The sequence below is a fragment of the Asterias amurensis genome, chromosome 22 (assembly GCF_032118995.1).
Source record: "Asterias amurensis chromosome 22, ASM3211899v1".
Taxonomy (NCBI): domain Eukaryota; kingdom Metazoa; phylum Echinodermata; class Asteroidea; order Forcipulatida; family Asteriidae; genus Asterias; species Asterias amurensis.
In genome coordinates, this window is record NC_092669.1 from 10,510,219 (window position 1) to 10,527,955 (window position 17,737).

The following is a 17,737-nucleotide window of genomic DNA, read 5'->3' on the forward strand; positions in this document are numbered from 1 at the left end:
GCGTTTTTAAAGATTGATTATTTTGATTAGCTAGCCCCTTTTTGTATATATATGTAATGATTTATCTATAATCATTTATTTTTTATAATAATTGAAACTTTATGTTGCACAAAACATAACTATTAACACTTTCATCAGCTAATCATATGCACCATTTAAAACTTTTAAATTAAACTTAATATAGTTTTGTACTTTCATATGTTTATTTGTCTATTTTTAAATTCAAAAAAGTTATTTGTTTGTCTATTAAAAATATAAAAAACAAGAAGTTTACACATTTACACTTTTGTTGTTCCTTATTGCAGTAAAATTTGAGGCCTAGTAGACAACAATTAAATTTAATTGGGTTCTTAGTACAAGCTTGAGTCAAAATTTGTTCACACAATATACATTGCAAAAGCTTTTATTGATTGGAATGAGATTTTAGGCCATTGTTTTATGGGGAAGGAAAGAAAAATTGTTTTCCACTGGTAATGGACCTTTTTCCGACTACCACGAGCTTGGGCTTTTCTGGCTATGCCCATTATTATTACAAATTCTCCTCAAGACTTCTTTGTTATTGTTACATTGACTATCTGTTGGAAAGGAAATAAACGTCTTGAAATGAAATGAATTAACTAAGTTTTAACCAATTAATTCAGTATTTTTCCGCAAACTTTCAAATAACAGAATACCTCAACAATGATTGGTTGCTGTGTTTTCAGGAAATTGAATTTTGTGTGTGACATTGTTAAAAACAGTAGCTATTTATATGTTGTTGTTTTTTGTTTTTTGCATTAAGGCTTGTCATAGTTTTCCAACCGACGTTTTAAAAAAAAAATTCAGTCAACTCGGCCAATTACTGCATGACCACGTGTAGGGTGCGGGTCAGTTAAAAATAATAGACAACCGTTTTTTGTATGTGGGCGGGGCTTAATAGCTTTGATAGGGGAGGGGTGCAAGTAGCTTATGACTTTCCAATCATGTTTGAAAGGAAATGAAAGCGCAAAAAAAAAATTCTTTTTAAGAGGCTCAAATAAAAGGACAAGTTTCTTTTCTCGCCACAAGGTGTGCTCATGAAAGTTAGGTTTTGATTTTGGAAAAAATGCCATGAACAGCGCCACCAATGTGACGAGTTCCCGGCAAATAAGTCTGCTCATTTGGGCTCTGAATTTTCTCAAAAATTGGTTCAAGCAAAGTGAAAGTGTATAACACGAACTTTTGAAGCTTTGTTTCCATAAAACAATATTCATTTGTAGCGTTTCACTGTTCTGAAATGATAACAAAATCTTCTTTCAAAGTTCCTATAACTATACTTTCAGTCTGATCATTTATCGACTCTATCGAGACGTGTTTTATTTCGATTCTTAGTATTTGGAATTTGGCAAGTAATCGAATACAGGGTGTTTATTTATTTGTACAGTGCTTTAACTTTTTGGTGTAGGATGTCGGGGCGGTAAAAAGCTGAGGTACAAAACTGGCGAAAACTTTCAATCATGGATCAGCGATATGAAAAGGTAAATATTGTCTTGTATTTGAGGATTTTTGTATTGCTTTACAGCTGTCACAAAAACACAACAATGAATGAACACTACGTCTACGAAAACAATCTTGTGCAAAATGTCTGTAAAACTCGTAGTGCAATTTCACTGAAATTGCATGGCATGGGTTTTCCCCTAATTTTATTTGTCCCCCAAAAACCAATCTCACACCTAGTGTAGTGACCTATCAATTGTTTAAAGCTGAATGTTTCTCTTTTTCTGTTTCAGGATAACTTTCCGTATGGCTCCACCACTTTTTCACTCATTTTTACAAAAAGGGATATCTCATTGAGGTAAATTGGATACTATATTATTTCATATCAAATGAAAAAGTGGTGGCACCATACGGAAACTTTTCCCTGTTTCATCCCCTTATTGGGGCTAATTAGGCTGTTTTTTGTGTTCTGAGTGTGTAAATAATATTCATAAATACTCGGCTCAAGAACAGCTACGCTAGACATTCGATATTTCTTCAGCATGTTGGATTAGTCGAGAAGTCATCACGTTGGGGTGTTTAAACGGGTGATATAAACACGACCAGAAGTGTGTATTTTAAGCATGGCGTTTAAAGGATGGTGGAATGTTTAAAGCATCGGCTTAATTTATGTGTAAAACCCTGTTCATAATTCCTACGAATGTGAATGCTTAAGGTGAATGTTCAGTTGATGTCACAAATTTGCAACAAATATTTTGCAGCAGTTGACTTGTGCGTGACTCTCTTGCAACTTCGCAGCGAAAACAGTGTGGTGACGTCAAATTAATGTAAAACTTGCATCGCTTTCACATTCGCTGGTAGTGGTAGTATGAACCGGGCTTATTAAGGCATTCATAGTGCGACTTCCTTCAGTTATGTAGAGTGTCATGGCCGAGTGGTTAAGAGCATCGAATTCAAGTTCTGATGCTAAGTCACCAGAGTGTGGGTTCGAATCCCGGCCGTGACACTTGTGTCCTTGAGCAAGATACTTTACTATAATTGCTTCTCTTCACCCAGGGGTAAATGGGTACCTGTGAGGGTAGAGGTTGGTATTGTGAATTAAAAAGCCTTTGGAGTGATATAAACTGTTGCCCAGGTTGTACATGTATACTCCCAAGGGAGCTGAGAAACATTAAAAAGGGATGTTATTGGCCCTATGACCAGGGCACTAATGTAAAGCGCATTGATACGGTTATTGTGAAATGTGCTATATAAGAATTGTTATTATGGTTATTATTATTATGAATGCTTCACTAGAAAAGGGAGAAGAATAATATTATACCGAGTACTCAAAGAGTAAAAAAATCAATGTAAACAAATAATTAGGATTTGAAACTTTGCATGGTGGAAATACGATATAGAAAGGTTTGCGGTAACACCATGTAATGACTTTCTCTAATGAGTTTGGGTGGTTCTGAAAAGAACTGTTGGTTTCAACTCGACGTTTCGATCAGTATGCTCAAAATGTAAACAAAAACAAACTACCAAAGTTAGCACGTGCACATACACACAATTGATGAATGCAATTTTAACCCAAAGCCCGATAACTTTTCTCAATTTGTTTTACAGATTTTCAAACTTTATTGCGCTTTTCAACCAAAAGGCCGTTTGACGAATGGGAATAACACAATAAAAGAGTAGTGACTCGTCAAATAATCGTTTAAAACCGTACTAATTTTTAAATATTTTTTTCTATATTTAAATAAACCTTGCAACTTTTAATTATTTGTGTTTTTTAGGAGCATCCAAGAAATCTTATCCCTGAGTTATTGACTCATTTCTACCATCTTGGTTGGGTAACGGGAACTGGAGGAGGTCTTAGCATCAGAAAAGGGTAAGTCACTTAAAGGAACACGTTGCCTTGGATCGAACGAGTTGGTCTACAAAAGGTTTGTAACCATTTTTTATATGGTTGGAAAGATGTTTTAAAAGTAGAAAACAATGACCAACACAAGTTTGCCTCGAAATTGCGTGGTTTTCCTTTTACTGTGCGAACTAACACGGTCGGCCATTTATGTGAGTCCAAAATTTGACTCATAAATGGCCGACCGTGTTAGTCGACAAGGTAAAAGGAAAACCGTGCAATTTCGAGGCATGTTTGTGTGGATCATTGTATTCTACTTTAACAGCATCTTTCTACCCATATGCATTTTCTAAAAATGGTTAAAACGCTTTTCAAAGACCAACTCGACCGATCCAAGGCAACGTGTTCCTTTAAAATATTATATTTGATTTTCTTTGCTGTAAATTAACACTGTGTATCTACTTGCCAGGTAGAGTTTGTTCTTAGAACTGTCTTTCTTATTCTACTACCACGGAGTAGATTTATCTAAGCTGTTAAAAACATGTTTGTGGTTGGGGCTGCAAAACGCACTCCATGTGAGGTAAAGCCGTGTTGTTGTCTGGCCCAACTTAAGAATCGTCCCATCCCTGTAGTTTGGACCAGTCCCAAACTTTTAGCTTGGACTGGGACACTTGCCCGATAGTGCGGCAGTGATGTAGATAACCATCATCATGATATTTTGTATTATGTTTTAAAGTGAGGATTTTCTTTTCTCAACAGCAACGAAATATATATAGCGCCCTCAGGAGTCCAAAAAGAGAGAGTGCAGGTAAATTTATAGAGCTTTTTACAACATTTTGTTTTATGTAAGATGGGGCCATTTGTTTCTCCAAACTAAATAAACACAGCACAAAAATGTTGTCAAATTACGTGTAACATTTCCGTGAGTAAAACTTTTTTCAAAACCATGACCAGGGGTGGATTTCACAAAGGTAGTCCTAACTTAGGACTAGTCCTAGGCAATGCTAAGAGATAGGACCAGTCCTAAGTTAGGACCAGTAACTCATCCTAACTTAGGACTGGTCCTCAACATGCATCTCTTAGCACTGCATAGGACTAGTCCTAAGTTAGGAGTACCTTTGTGAAATCCACCCCTGGGCATAGAATCAATCAGGTATTTAATTAATGGTGGAGCAGTTTAGAGCATTGAGAAGTCAAGCTCTGGTTGATTGGATCAGCAGAATGTGGGTTCGAGTCCCAATCATTACAACTTAAAGACAGTGGACACTATTGGTAATTGTCAAAGACCAGTCTTCTCACTTGGTATATCTTTTTTTTTCCCCGTAGCCTGAAGATCTCTTTGTGACCACGATAGAAGAAGAAGATATCTCTGTACCGCCACCTCATAAGAAGTTAAAGAAAAGTCAATGCACACCTCTGTTTATGAACGCATACACGCTCAGAAGTAAGTCTACTCATTTCTTCTTTAAAGGGGGCCAAGAGCGCCCTCTTGCATCCATGAGTGGAAAGTTGTTGTTTATAGCTTTGGTAATGAATTTGTAACTATTGAAGCTTTTCTGATGAAATTAAGTTGTTTGTTGTGCATGCTCAGTTTTTGTTTAAATGCTGTGTAGTTTTCTATGGGTAGCATTCCAAATACTTGTTGGTGTTATTATTATTATTAGTCATCACTACTTAGAAATTCTAAAAATTGTACTTTAAATATCATAGTCAACATTACACCCTGCTACAGCTGTTACAAGCTCTTTTAATCTGTGTGCAATTGGAGTACAAATACTGTAGTAAATTCTTTTTACACATTTCAAACATGCTGTTCTTGCAACACTCCTTGTAATAATTGTTGTTACTTTCTTACAGATGCCGGAGCCGTTATACACACACATTCCAAACACGCTGTTCTTGCGACACTTCTCTACCCAGGCAAGGAGTTTAGAATTACACATATGGAGATGATTAAAGGCATCCGCAAAGACAAATCAGGAGGCAACCTCAGGTAATTACTCAGCAATTATTTACTTCTTAAAGCCATTGGACCCGTTCGGTTCAGAAAAAAAAGTTCACAGATTTACAAACAACTTGCAGGGTTTAGAGAAGACAATGGTGAAAGACTTCTCTTGATATATTATTCCATGAAATGCTTTACTTTTTGAGAAAACAGCAAAACAATATAAATTCTCGTTAACGAGAATTACAGATTTATTTTAAACACATGTCATGACACGGCGAAACGCACAGAAACAGGAGCGGGTTTTTCCGTTGTTTTCTCCCAACTCTGATGACCGATTGAGCCTAAATTTTCACAGGTTTGTTATTTGATATAGAAGTTGTGTTGGCCTTGGACAACACTGTTTACCGAAAGGGTCCAATGGCTTTAAAAGGTGGCTACAGTGTTTTTAAAAATAATTTAAACAATTAAACATGACTTTTTAAACCTGAAATATTTTTTTTACATTTTTATTAAATGCGCAAGTATTTTAAAAATGGTTTTCAAGAGATTAGGGGAACCCACCCCGCCCTTAAAAGGGAGCCTTCATTTGCATAAACGTGACGTCATGTCGGTAACCCGAGCCTTCGGGCCCCCTGGTTGTGTGCATGCAGAGACGTGTGCACTGTGTGGCCTGGTACCTAGGCGCGCGTAGTTAGGGACCAGACTCCTTTTGCCGACGATATGTTTGAATTCCCGATGTGACGTCGATGGTAGGGGGGGGCGGTAACAATCCACAAAAGGGGGGGCATGATGTACTCGCTAATTATGCAAGTGAGATATGTGGGGGAAAAAAATACACATTTTATTGATGTTCAATACGTATGCCAGAAATAAATGACAGCAAAATTAACTGTTTTATTTGAATTCACTGCAGCATCCCTTTAAAGAAATGTTACAATTTTTTTTTTTTTTTTTTTTTTTTTTGGGGGGGTGGGGGGCATTGAGTTTTCTGACTGACAATGACTAATGTTGTAATTAATCCATAGTCATATCTGTCACCCATAACACTACCTACGGAGTTGGAGTCACCCGTCGCCCACATTAGACCCTAATAGTATTCACAGTCATATCTGTAGTACATCATAGCACTATCACCCCTTGTGTACAATGTACACACTGTATCACCCCTGTCGGAGTAAGTGTTTGTTCCTCGTACCAGTACAGTCAACATACACAGAGGCTTATTACGGGTAATCCATTTTAGATTTAGATTGAGAGAGTAGCCGTCGGTCTGCCTATGATTTGCGACATGTAGACTCCTCTGATAGGTTCTTAATAGTCGAGTCTGCGCGGCGGTTAAACCAAGATGTAACAGATTCAATATTGTGGCAGATTGGCTTTGATAAATGACATTTACCGGCCCTTTCAAACTGGTATTAATAACATGAAGCAGCGAAATGGTTTCATTAAAGGCACTGGGGTGGATTTCACAAAGAGTTAAGACTAGTCGGATCTCAAGTTAGGACGAGTTACTCGTCAACTTAGGACTAGCCTCAAGTTTATAACATCTCCTAGGTCTAGTCATAAGGCACTAGTCCTAACTCTTTGTGAAATCGACCCCAGGACACTGTTGGTAATTACTCAAAATAATTGTTCATTGGCTGGCCACTGCTACAGGAGCAAAGATGAATCAGTGTCCAATATTGTTCTGTGGACCCCTAAGCATGGGAGGAGGAAATCTGGTAGACCGGCAATAACTTACACTGACATTCTCAAAATAGACAGGACTTGAATCAGCAGATTTCAAGTCGGCAATGGGGGACAGGAAGGCTTGGGGAACCATTGTGATTCGAGGACACCACTCGACTTAAGCAATTGTTCATAAAAACTTAGCTGGTAACGAGCGATGGAGACTGTTGATAGGATAAAACATTGTGAGAGACGGCTCCCTCTGAAGTAGCGTAGATTTTGAGAAAGAGGTAATTTCTCACTTACAAAATAATACTAAAAGACTTCAGGCCTGAAGCCTTTATTAGGCATCTGAAAGCACACAAATTTGTGCAACAAGGGTGTTTCCTTTTGATTATTCTCTTGCAACTTTGATGTCCAGTTGAGTCAAAGTTTTCTCAGATTTGTTAACTTATGCAAAACTAGGAAAGTGTCGTGGCCGAGTGGTTAGAGCACCGAATTCAAACTCTGGTGTTTCTGATCAGCAGAGTGTGGGATCGAATCCCCAGCCGTGACACTTGTGTCCTTAAGCAAGACACATAACCATTGCTTCGTCCTTCGGATGGGACGTAAAGCCGTTGGTCCCATGTGTTGTGTAAACGCATGTAAAAGAACCCAGTGCACTTATCGAAAAGAGAAGGGGTTCGCCCCGGTGTTCCTGGATGGATTGGCAGCATATTGCGCCACAGCACCTTGTAAACCATTACATGGTGCTTAAGGATTAGGTCTTATATCTCAAAATTTCACCCCACTCCTTGCAGTAATAATACCTGGCGCTTTGTATCCTTTGGCAAAAGGTGCGTTATAAATACGGTTATTATTGTTATATTGTTCCATGAGGATACTGGTCTTTGACAATATCAAAGGTGTACAGCCGTCGATTTTACTAAACTCTTCCTAACTTCATGTAGAACTTGGAACGTGTCCCAGCCTTGCACGGTAACATGTAAACCTTATAAGAGTAATCCTTAGTTAGGACCAGTTACTCGTCCTAACTCGAGACTTATCCTAGCGTTTCGTGAAACCGGCTGCAGTGCCTTTAATATCAATAATGTTTTATTGTCACTTGTAAAAATACAAATATTTGTACAGTCAAATGCGTTTTGGTTTTGCGTGTGTCTAAAAATGCAGATCTTCCTTTTTATTTGAGGTGAGGGTTTTTATAAATGAGGAAGGAATGAGGTCGTAGAGTTGAAATAACACAACTAAGTGTGTGTTGTAAGACTACCACTTGATTGATGCGTAGAATCTAGTCCTGATCGTTTACACATAACACTATGATATTGCAGTCAGTGGGTTGTTTGCATTGAAATTGATAGGAGTGCGTATCGAGAGGTCTTGCTTGCTAGGGCATCCATCATCGCTCTAGCGTTGACCAAAGCGCCCTCGCATGACAGGTGGAGGTCAACGTCATAGATCATTTACATGATAAATGATGGCAAAGCGTATTTGAATTGGAGATTGGGTTTTGTGGTATTGTAGCCTAAGTGGGTACATAATACACTGTTACATGTAACAGTACAAGTAAGCCATTAGACATTCCTTCACATGCCTGGCTTTAAAGGCAGTGGACACTATTGGTAATTACTCAAAATAATTATGAGCATAAAACCTCACTTGGTAACTAGTATTGGGGAGAGGTTGATAGTATAAAACACTGTGAGAAATAGCTCCCTTTGAAGTAACGTAGTTTTTGAGAAAGAAGTAATTTTCCACAAATTTGATTTCGAGACCTCAGATTTAGATTTTGAGGTCTCGAAATCAAGCATCTTAAAGCACACAACTTCGTGTGACAAGTGTGTTTTTCTTTCATTATTATCTCGCAACTCCGACGACCAATCGAGCTCAAATGTTCACAGGTTTGTTATTTTATGCATGTTGAGATACACCAAGTGAGAAGACTGGTCTTTGACAATTGCCCACGTATAGTGTCCACCTGGTGTCCACTGCCTTTAAAACGGTGAAGCAACCACTTTCAGCTGATTCATTTATTTTTGGGAATATAAATTTATGGGGTTTCTTGGTTTTTCCTAAAATATTTGACAGGTTTCCATTGCTGCTAAAGGTGTTTCACCAAGTGCTGTGTTTTGATTGGTTGATTGGTCTGAGGGGGGGGGGGGGGGGTGTTTGGCACACAATGCATCAGTGTGCATTGTTTTATTTTTATGGATTTGACTGTGAATCTCCATGCTAAATGAGTGCGAGGTCAAAGGTGATTATGGAGGGGGGGGGCGGATAGGCTCAAAGGCAGGCAGATCTCTGGTGTAATTCACAAGCCTCGAAGTGTGACGTCAGATGTTCAGGCTAGAGCAGTCGTGATTTTTGACCACCTGAAGTGAATAGCGCCCTCAACTGTTTTCAAAGGTTAGCGGCCTGTCACCACACAGTGTGTTTTATCCGAGTCTGATTGGGCTATACAATTTGGCAGTGTTCAGTCATATTCCCTAAGTACAATAGATTTTATGTGTAATTGGTCCATTGGGCATAAATTGGTCCATTGGTCCATTGGGCATAAATTATAGTTATGAGTCTGTGTGTTCACTATGAGTAATGAGTCTGTGTGTTCACTACACTCCCTTGATAATGAATAGGTAACTACATTTTGTGGATTAGTTAGGTCCGTTTGGCCTCTGCCGCTTTCAAATTATTAACATTTTCAGCGAAGAGGATAACAAAAAACACATTAAAGGCAGTGGACACTATTGGTAACTGTCAAAGACTAGTCTTCTCAGTTGGTGTATCTCAACATATGCGTAAAATAACAAACCTGTGAAAATTTGAGCTCAATCGGTTGTCGAATTTGCGAGATAATAATGAAAGAAGAAAACACCCTTGTCACACGAAGTTGTGTGCGTTTAGATGGTTGATTTCGAGACCTCAAGTTCTAAACTCGAGGTCTCGAAATCAAATTCGTGGAAAATTACTTCTTTCTCCAAAACTATGGCACTTCAGAGGGAGCTGTTTCTCACAATGTTTTATACCATCAACCTCTCCCCATTACTTGTAATCAAGAAAGGTTTTATGGTGATAATTATTTTGAGTAACTACCAATAGTGTCCACTGCCTTTAAGCTCAACTATTCCTTCTAAGTTCTTTATGTGATGAGTGACAAGGGAATTGTGTACTGTCAGACCATCTGTGATGTTCACAAATGTATGCTATAGAAAGCTATATGACGGACAGGGTTGGTCAAGATCACAGACTTACATTAAGCTCACACGGTCTAATGATGATGATAGTAGGAAACATCCCTTGAAATATTAATAATAATAATAATAATAACGAAGTCTTATATAGCGCACGTATCTACCAAACAAGGTACTCAAGGCGCTGAGTATATACAAACTTTCAGAAAGATAGGTTATTGCAGTGAAGAATTTTGAGACCCAATTAGTTAGCACCTTATAATGGTTTACATGTACAAGGTGCTACGGCGCATACAGCAGCCACAGCCAGGAACACCGGGGCGAACCCCTTCTCTTTTCGATAAGCGCACTGGGTTCTTTTACATGCGTTACACAACACATGGGACCAACGGCTTTATGTCCCATCCGAAGGACGAAGCAATGGTTAAGTGTCTTGCTTAAGGACACAAGTGTCACGGCTTGGGATTCGAACCCACACTCTGCTGATCAGAAACACCAGAGTTTGAATTCGGTGATCTTAACCGCTCGGCCACGACACTTCCGACATATTGCTGTCTGAAATGTCATATCTGATGAGAAATAAATGAAAATAGTTTCTCGTTTAGAGTTAATTGCTCAGTGACTAAGCGAGTGTTTAAATCGATGTCATGCAAACTGTGTAATCGGTTTTTCACTTTTTGTGTGTGACCCAAATGGCCGATCGATCTCAAACTTCTACTGGTTTTCAGTTTGTAATATATGAATGTTTGTGGTGGTTTACATAAGTGCTTACACTGCCAGCAACTGCTTTGCTAGCTAAACCAATCTGTAATGTTCCTTTAAATGTCATTGTTCTTAAAGAGACTAATGCCTCTATCCTTTGTGTAACTGTTCTTGGAATGTCAACTGTGAATAGTCACAATGGACTCTTTACCTTAGCTTGCAAGAACCAAAACCCCCAAAGGAATTTAGTAATATAAGAAAGAAACCTATGGAGACAAGGGGATCTTCTTGTTTGTCTCTAGCTTTCAAGAGAGACAAGTTAGACCTCTCTGAAAGACACTAGACACTATTGGTAATTGTCAAAGACCAGTCTTCTTACTTGGTGTATCTTAACATACATAAAATAACCAACCAAAATTTGAGCTCAATCGGTCGTCGAAGTCTTGATTTGAGATTAAATTCATTACGAAGTATTACTGTGCAAAAACCATACTGTGCATCGTAATTTACTCAGAAGCAGCTTTTTGTTCGTTTTCCATTAATCAAATTTTGAAATCTAATAAATGTTTTCCTTTTGTATGAAGTTCAAGCTAGCCTTGAGGGCGATCCTTCAATTTACTGAATTTAAATGTAATTACGAAGTCTTCACGTTACAGAAAAATATTCTCCCTCGGTATTTTTCCAAACCGTGGGGTATTCTTGACTAAAAAAAGGCATGTATGCTTCATTTTTGAAAGGGCAAGGGCACCAAGGCATTTTCTTCTTTTTAAATGGCACCCTATGAGGAAATTGTTAATTTCTACTGGAGCATTTCAAGGGCACCAAGGCCATGACCAGGGGGCAGTAGATATTTACAATTTTCCCAAAGGCTGCCCTTTACCAAGGAAATAATGCCTTGGTGCCCTTGCCCTTTCAAAACGAAGCATACAGGCATGACAGGCCTGCCAGTCGATTTCTTAAAACGCTAGGATTAATCCTATCTCGAGTTAGGATGAGTAAATCGTGTAGGATGGGTTCAATGCGTCCTAACGCCTATGGCATTGGATACGGAACTGAACTCTTCCTATTAGTCCTAAGGTTAATCCTAAGTTAGGAAGAGCTTGGTGAAATCGACGGCAGGGTCCATTGACTCTCTTGTAAACACGCGAGATCACGAATCGAATCTTCGAAAGTGCAAAGCAATTGAGTAATATTAGAATAGAGTACTTTATACTGATTGCAAGTTGTATGCTGTCATGGTCGTCGCACATAAATCACTCCACCCAGGTGTACAATGCAGTTATTGTACATTACTATGATGAATTGTGCACAGGGTATGATCCGGATGAAATTGTATACTGATGATCCGTTACGATAGTTAAAGGCAGTGGACACTATCAGTAATTACTCAAAATAATTGTTAGTATAAAAACTTACTTTGGTAACGAGCAACGGAGAGCTGTTGGGATTATAAAGCATTGTGAGAAACGGCTCCCTCTGAGGTAACGTAGTTTTTGAGAAAGAAATAGTTTTCCACAAATTTGATTTCGAGACCTCAGAATTTGATTTTGAGGTCCAGAAATCAAGCATCTGAAAGCACACAATTCCGTGTGACAAAGGTGTTTTTTCTTCCATTATTATCTCGCAACTTTGACGACCAATTGAGTTCAATTTTTCTTAGATTTGTTAATTTGTGCATACATATGTTGAGATGAGAAGACTGGTCTTTGACATTTACCAATTGTGTCCAGTGTCTTTAACTGATGATATTCGCAAGATGTACCTCTGGCCTGTTGTAGACCTTAGATTTATTGCTGCGGTCTCAAATTGATTAATTTAATTCATTAATGTTGCTATAGCTTCTCAAGAAGTACGCGCGTGTATGCACTTTTTGGTACCTTTGAGCCCAGCAGTTAATGTTATACGCTGTAAAATCATTGTGTAGTGCAGCATGGAATTCTGCACGTGTGCACTGACTGCCTTTCCAGTGCCCAATTTCATGGCTATTCTTACCGCTTACAAGCAGAGAATTGCACTTACGAAAGCAGGGAAAACCGCGCTTACAAGTACGTCAAGCGTACACTGTATTTTTTAGCCCAACAGGTAACGTTATACGCTGTAATTCATTGATGTGGTTCATTAAAAGGCAGTGGACACTATTGGTAATTACTCAAAATAATAAATAGCAATGGGGAGTTGATGGTATTTAAGACATTGTAAGATACACTTCCCTCTGAAGTAACGTAGTTTTCGAGAAAGCAGTAATTTTTCACGAATTTGATTTTGAGACCTCAGAATTAGATTTTGATGAGGTCTCAAAATAGAGCATCTGAAAGCACACAACTTCGTGTGACAAGGGTGTTTTTTCTTTCATTATATTATCTCGCAACTTCGACGACCAATTGAGCTCAAATTTTCACAGGTTTGTTATTTCATGCATATGTTGAGATACACCAAGTTAGAAGACTGGTCTTTGACAATTACCAATAGTGTCCACTGGCTTTAAATGGCAAGGGAAGAAAAAACAAACAATTTTAATTGAATAGCCTTGCTGTTAACTTCATGGTTGGTTTTATTTGTCGAGACATGTCAAGTACTTTGTTAGGAATACCAATGCTGATTGGTGTAGGCTGGAATTCTAATGAGTTTCAAAAACTGAGGACGGTGGCAAATACTCAGTCGGAAATATGTTCATAATTTTTTGTAATAAGTTTGTTGTGTAAACTATCTAGTGGTGGCGGGTACACAATAGCGAGGTTAAGTCACACGTTACGCAAGCAAAAACGTGAACGTTAACGTCACAAAATGGTGTTATTTGTTGGTGACGTCATCACTTTGGGCTTACATTTAGTTTACAAAATTAAAGGAAAATCTTGCAATTTTGAGACATATTTGTGTGGGTTATATTATTAAAACATCTACTATTAAAACATCTTTCTAATTTTTTTATATATTTTTTTTATGCTAGTCGCCTGACACACAAGGCCTGAAGGCCACTTCAAGGTGTGGGCTACAATTATTTTTTTTCCAGAGGCCATTGCCACCTACTCCTAGGGCTGAAACAGGGTTACCCCTTTCACAGTCCATACGAATGTAGGCTTGGGTATCTTCAATTCGAAGCCTAGACGGTAGAGCAGAAAGCACTACCTCCCCAATTCTAATCATAACATGCGTTTCATAACAAGCGATTACAAACAGTTTTTAAACTCTAATTGTTTTGATAAAAGTCACCAACATTAGCGGCTGGCCGTCAGGGCACAAAACATCCTAATTACCGAATATCAACATACCTCTTCTTGTGGAGTAATTATTTTTTCCACTCGGGGAAAATTAAAAGGCCTAGGCTGTCCGACGTCCCGCATCAAGCAATTGGATGTGATGTCAGTCGCTCAAGTGTAGTATTAAAGATGACATGTCATGAACAATCTAAACAGCGAAGTGGTTTGGTCAGTGTGCCGCAACACTCTTGGTCTTTGGTAAATTAATAAAACGTCAAAGTGAATAAGCAATTAATAAGTATATGGGATTAAAGGGTACCCTATGAGAAAGTTGTACATTTCTACTGGAGCATTTCAAGGGGATCTGAAAAAATACCCCCGCGGTTTCACCCCCACGTCTTCCTTGGTCACCCCAAATACATATATCAACCATAGAGCTATATATTTACTAGAGCTCTAACACCCCGTTATACATGCACTAAGGTTTTGAAGCCGTGAGAGCGAATCCATGTTTATGTACAAATCAATACAAAAGCTTGAAATTTTTGTACAGCAATTGTACGGCTATTTGCATGATAGTGCGTTTGTTCTTTTCTATGTGTCATTGAACCAAAAAATGCAGCAAATGTGAACGCACAATCTTCTGATGAGCGTACAAACTGTGAGTGTCATGTGCCTCATGTTTAAAAGGCGCGTTTGCGAATGGGCAGTTAGATAATTTTATACCTATGGGGCAGTCGTGTATAGGCAGTCGCGTATGTAAGCGCACACGCCGAATGTAAAAAAAAAAAAAATCGCGGCAATGTTCTCTTAAAATGAAAATCGTTCCGTAGTCACGCAACACATCAAACATGTCTGCGCCCAGGTTGGCTTCAAAACGCAGAGCAAGTTAGCGCTCTAGTCAATATATATATCTATGATATCAACCCACCAAACACCCCATGATTACAGTAACCAACGTGACAGACAAACTGACATGGGCCCCACCCATACACCGTGCAAACATTTCATTTTTGGAAACCTACGGTATCAAGTCAACAGTCTGAAAGACAGTAGACACTATTGGTAATTGTCAAAATCCAGTCGTCCCACTTGGTGCATCTCAACATATGCATAAAATAACAAACCTGTGAAAATTTGAGCTCGATCGGTCTTCGGAGTTGCGAGATAACTATGAAAGAAAAAACACCCTTGTCACACAAAGTTGTGTACTTTCAGATGCTTGATTTCGAGACCTAAAATTCTAAACTTCAGGTCTTGAAATCAAATTCGTGGAAAATTACTTCTCCAAAACTACATCACTTCAGAGGGAGCCGTTTCTCACAAGGTTTTATACTATGAACCTCTCCCTGTTACCAGTTAGCAATTAATTAAGTATTATGCTTATAATTATTTTGAGTAATTACCAACAGTGTCCACTGCCTTTAAAATGTCACTGAATTTGACAGCGCCATCATTTATTTACCATTAATTTGATGACATTTTTTCAGGTTACATGTAGTTGCACTGCTTATTGATTGAAAACTAGTATTGATAATAAATCGCCTCAACCAATGACACACATTATGAAAACCATTTTACCTCAATTTACCTGATAGGTTTCTACCACTTAGCTTGCTAAATTGTTGACATTTCTACAGGCTTGTTGTTCTGGCTATTGATTAAAAACTACATGACAGTATTAAAAACAACTTGCTAAGCAAACAAACAAATGACACACATTATGAAAACCTTGTTTAACTTGTTTTTACCAGAATTTATTTTACCAATTAGCCTTCTCAATTTGATGAAATTTTACAGACTAGTAGTGGTTATTGATTAAGAACTACTTTTCAGGATTGAATATAATTGCTGCAAACCAATGACGCAAATTATAAAAAACTGTTTTTACTTGTTTTGCCTAAAACATTTTTATCACTTAGCGAGCTGAAATTGAATTTCTTTTTACAGGCTCGTTCTAGTGGTTATTGATTGAAAACTCAATTTTAAGGATGGAACTTAATTTGCTAAACAAACCAATGACACACATTATGAAAAACCGTTTTTGTTTGTTTTACCAAAAACATTTTACCACTCACATTTCTAAATTTGATGACATTTTAACGACTTGTTCACCGACTTGTTCTTGTGGTTATTGATTGAAAACTCAATTTTCAGGATTGAAAATAATTTGCTGCAAACCAATGAACCATTTTTACTTGTTTTACCTAAAACATTTTGACCATTTAGCATGCTTAATTTGAAGACATTTTCACAGTTTAGTTGCACCGTTTATTGATTGAAAACTACAGGATTGAAGATAATTTGATTCAAACCAATGATGCGCATTATGATCCCATGAAATCCCATCAGTGCTGGCTCTGTCAGTGTCAAGGTCGAGCTAGAGGGCGGACGACCAATTAATTGTAAATGTCAATAAAGAAAAGCAAATCATACATGATGACATTATTTGATTAAAAACTGTTGCAAGGTTATATTTCTGCCTCAAAGGTTGATGATTATTGAGCATGTTGAGATGATGAGATTTTTGAAAAGAAAACAGAACAGCATTTGAAACCAGACCTACCAAGTCTGCAGCGGCAATGAAAATGATAACGGTCACGACGCAAAGAGAGTGCATTCTATTGGTTGAATTGCTCCGATCCACGCAGAGTAACCTCACGCTCATTTAACATATAAAGTGCGTTTTCTTTGCATCGTGATTATTATCGTTTTTGTTATCGCCACAGTGTGACTCAGCCTTTAGGCGTGAGACTCACGTCTCGTGGGTCTGTCTCATGCTCTCACGCACAACACCCATTTTCTCAAGCATTGGGGCGAGGCCGGGAAAAAAAAAAAAAGTATGTATATCAAAAAGCGTGTGTACAGTAAGCGCATTTTACAAAATTTCCAAAGCAGATTGCAAACAGTTTTTCCGCATCATCAAGTTTAGCTAGCTACCATACAAACAGAGTGCAAATTTGCAGATTGCGCACGCTTTTGCTCTCTCAGTAGATTCAGCTGACAATTGGGCAGGGCGAAAGACTTACATTGTGCACAAGTTTGTCCCAATTCGTTTGGATTTCTCAAGGTTATTGCTAGCATAAAAAACTTACTAAGTAACGATCAATAGAGAGCTTTTGATACTGATAGGATAGTATAAAACATTGTGAGAATCGGCTCCAGTTCAACTTGACAATTTCCTCATCTAGGGTGCCCTTTATCAAGGGGCCAGCATATTTAAAATCGTGCTTGGTTTTGTACACACCGGGAAGAGTCGGCCTGCGCTCATCACACGACACTACCCGTCTTGTCAAACACAAAATAACCCACAGATCTCTTGCTTCAGCTGCTGACAAATCCTTCTCTTTTGCCGCTCCTAAACTTTGGAATAGTCTCCCCCCATCTCTGCGCTCTGCTGATTCACTTCATATTGTCAAGAAGCATCTGAAATCACACCTGTTCCCACAATGATTGTTTTGCTGGTTGGTTTAACTTGCATTTGTCTCTTTGTTTATTTGTTTCTCTGTTTCATCACAAACCGCTGTGGTCTTTATGAAATGGCGGTATATAAAACATTTTTGTATGTATGTATGTATAAGGAGCAAATGCTTTGGGGCCCCATGCCCTTTCAAATACGAAGCATACAGGCCTGTGTATAGATGGAAAAAAACACAGAAACAAACAAACAAACAAACAAACAAACAAACAATCAAACAAACAACCAACCTTGACCAACAGATTTGGAGCATGGGTTGGC

The 17,737-nt window shown here is 38.3% G+C and overlaps 1 protein-coding gene across 2 annotated transcripts in view; it reads left to right on the forward strand.

The window, feature by feature from the left end:
- Nucleotides 1-1,382: 1,382 nt before the first annotated feature.
- The window catches only part of LOC139953731 (methylthioribulose-1-phosphate dehydratase-like), a 32,065-nt gene continuing 15,710 nt past the window's right edge, over nucleotides 1,383-17,737 (forward strand). For both annotated transcript variants that reach the window (XM_071953266.1, XM_071953267.1), the window contains exons 1-5: nucleotides 1,383-1,496; nucleotides 3,234-3,328; nucleotides 4,058-4,106; nucleotides 4,625-4,742; nucleotides 5,156-5,291. In XM_071953266.1, coding sequence (XP_071809367.1) covers nucleotides 1,476-1,496; nucleotides 3,234-3,328; nucleotides 4,058-4,106; nucleotides 4,625-4,742; nucleotides 5,156-5,291 — 419 coding nt within the window. In that variant the 5' untranslated portion in view covers nucleotides 1,383-1,475. The remainder of the gene's footprint in view (nucleotides 1,497-3,233; nucleotides 3,329-4,057; nucleotides 4,107-4,624; nucleotides 4,743-5,155; nucleotides 5,292-17,737) is intronic.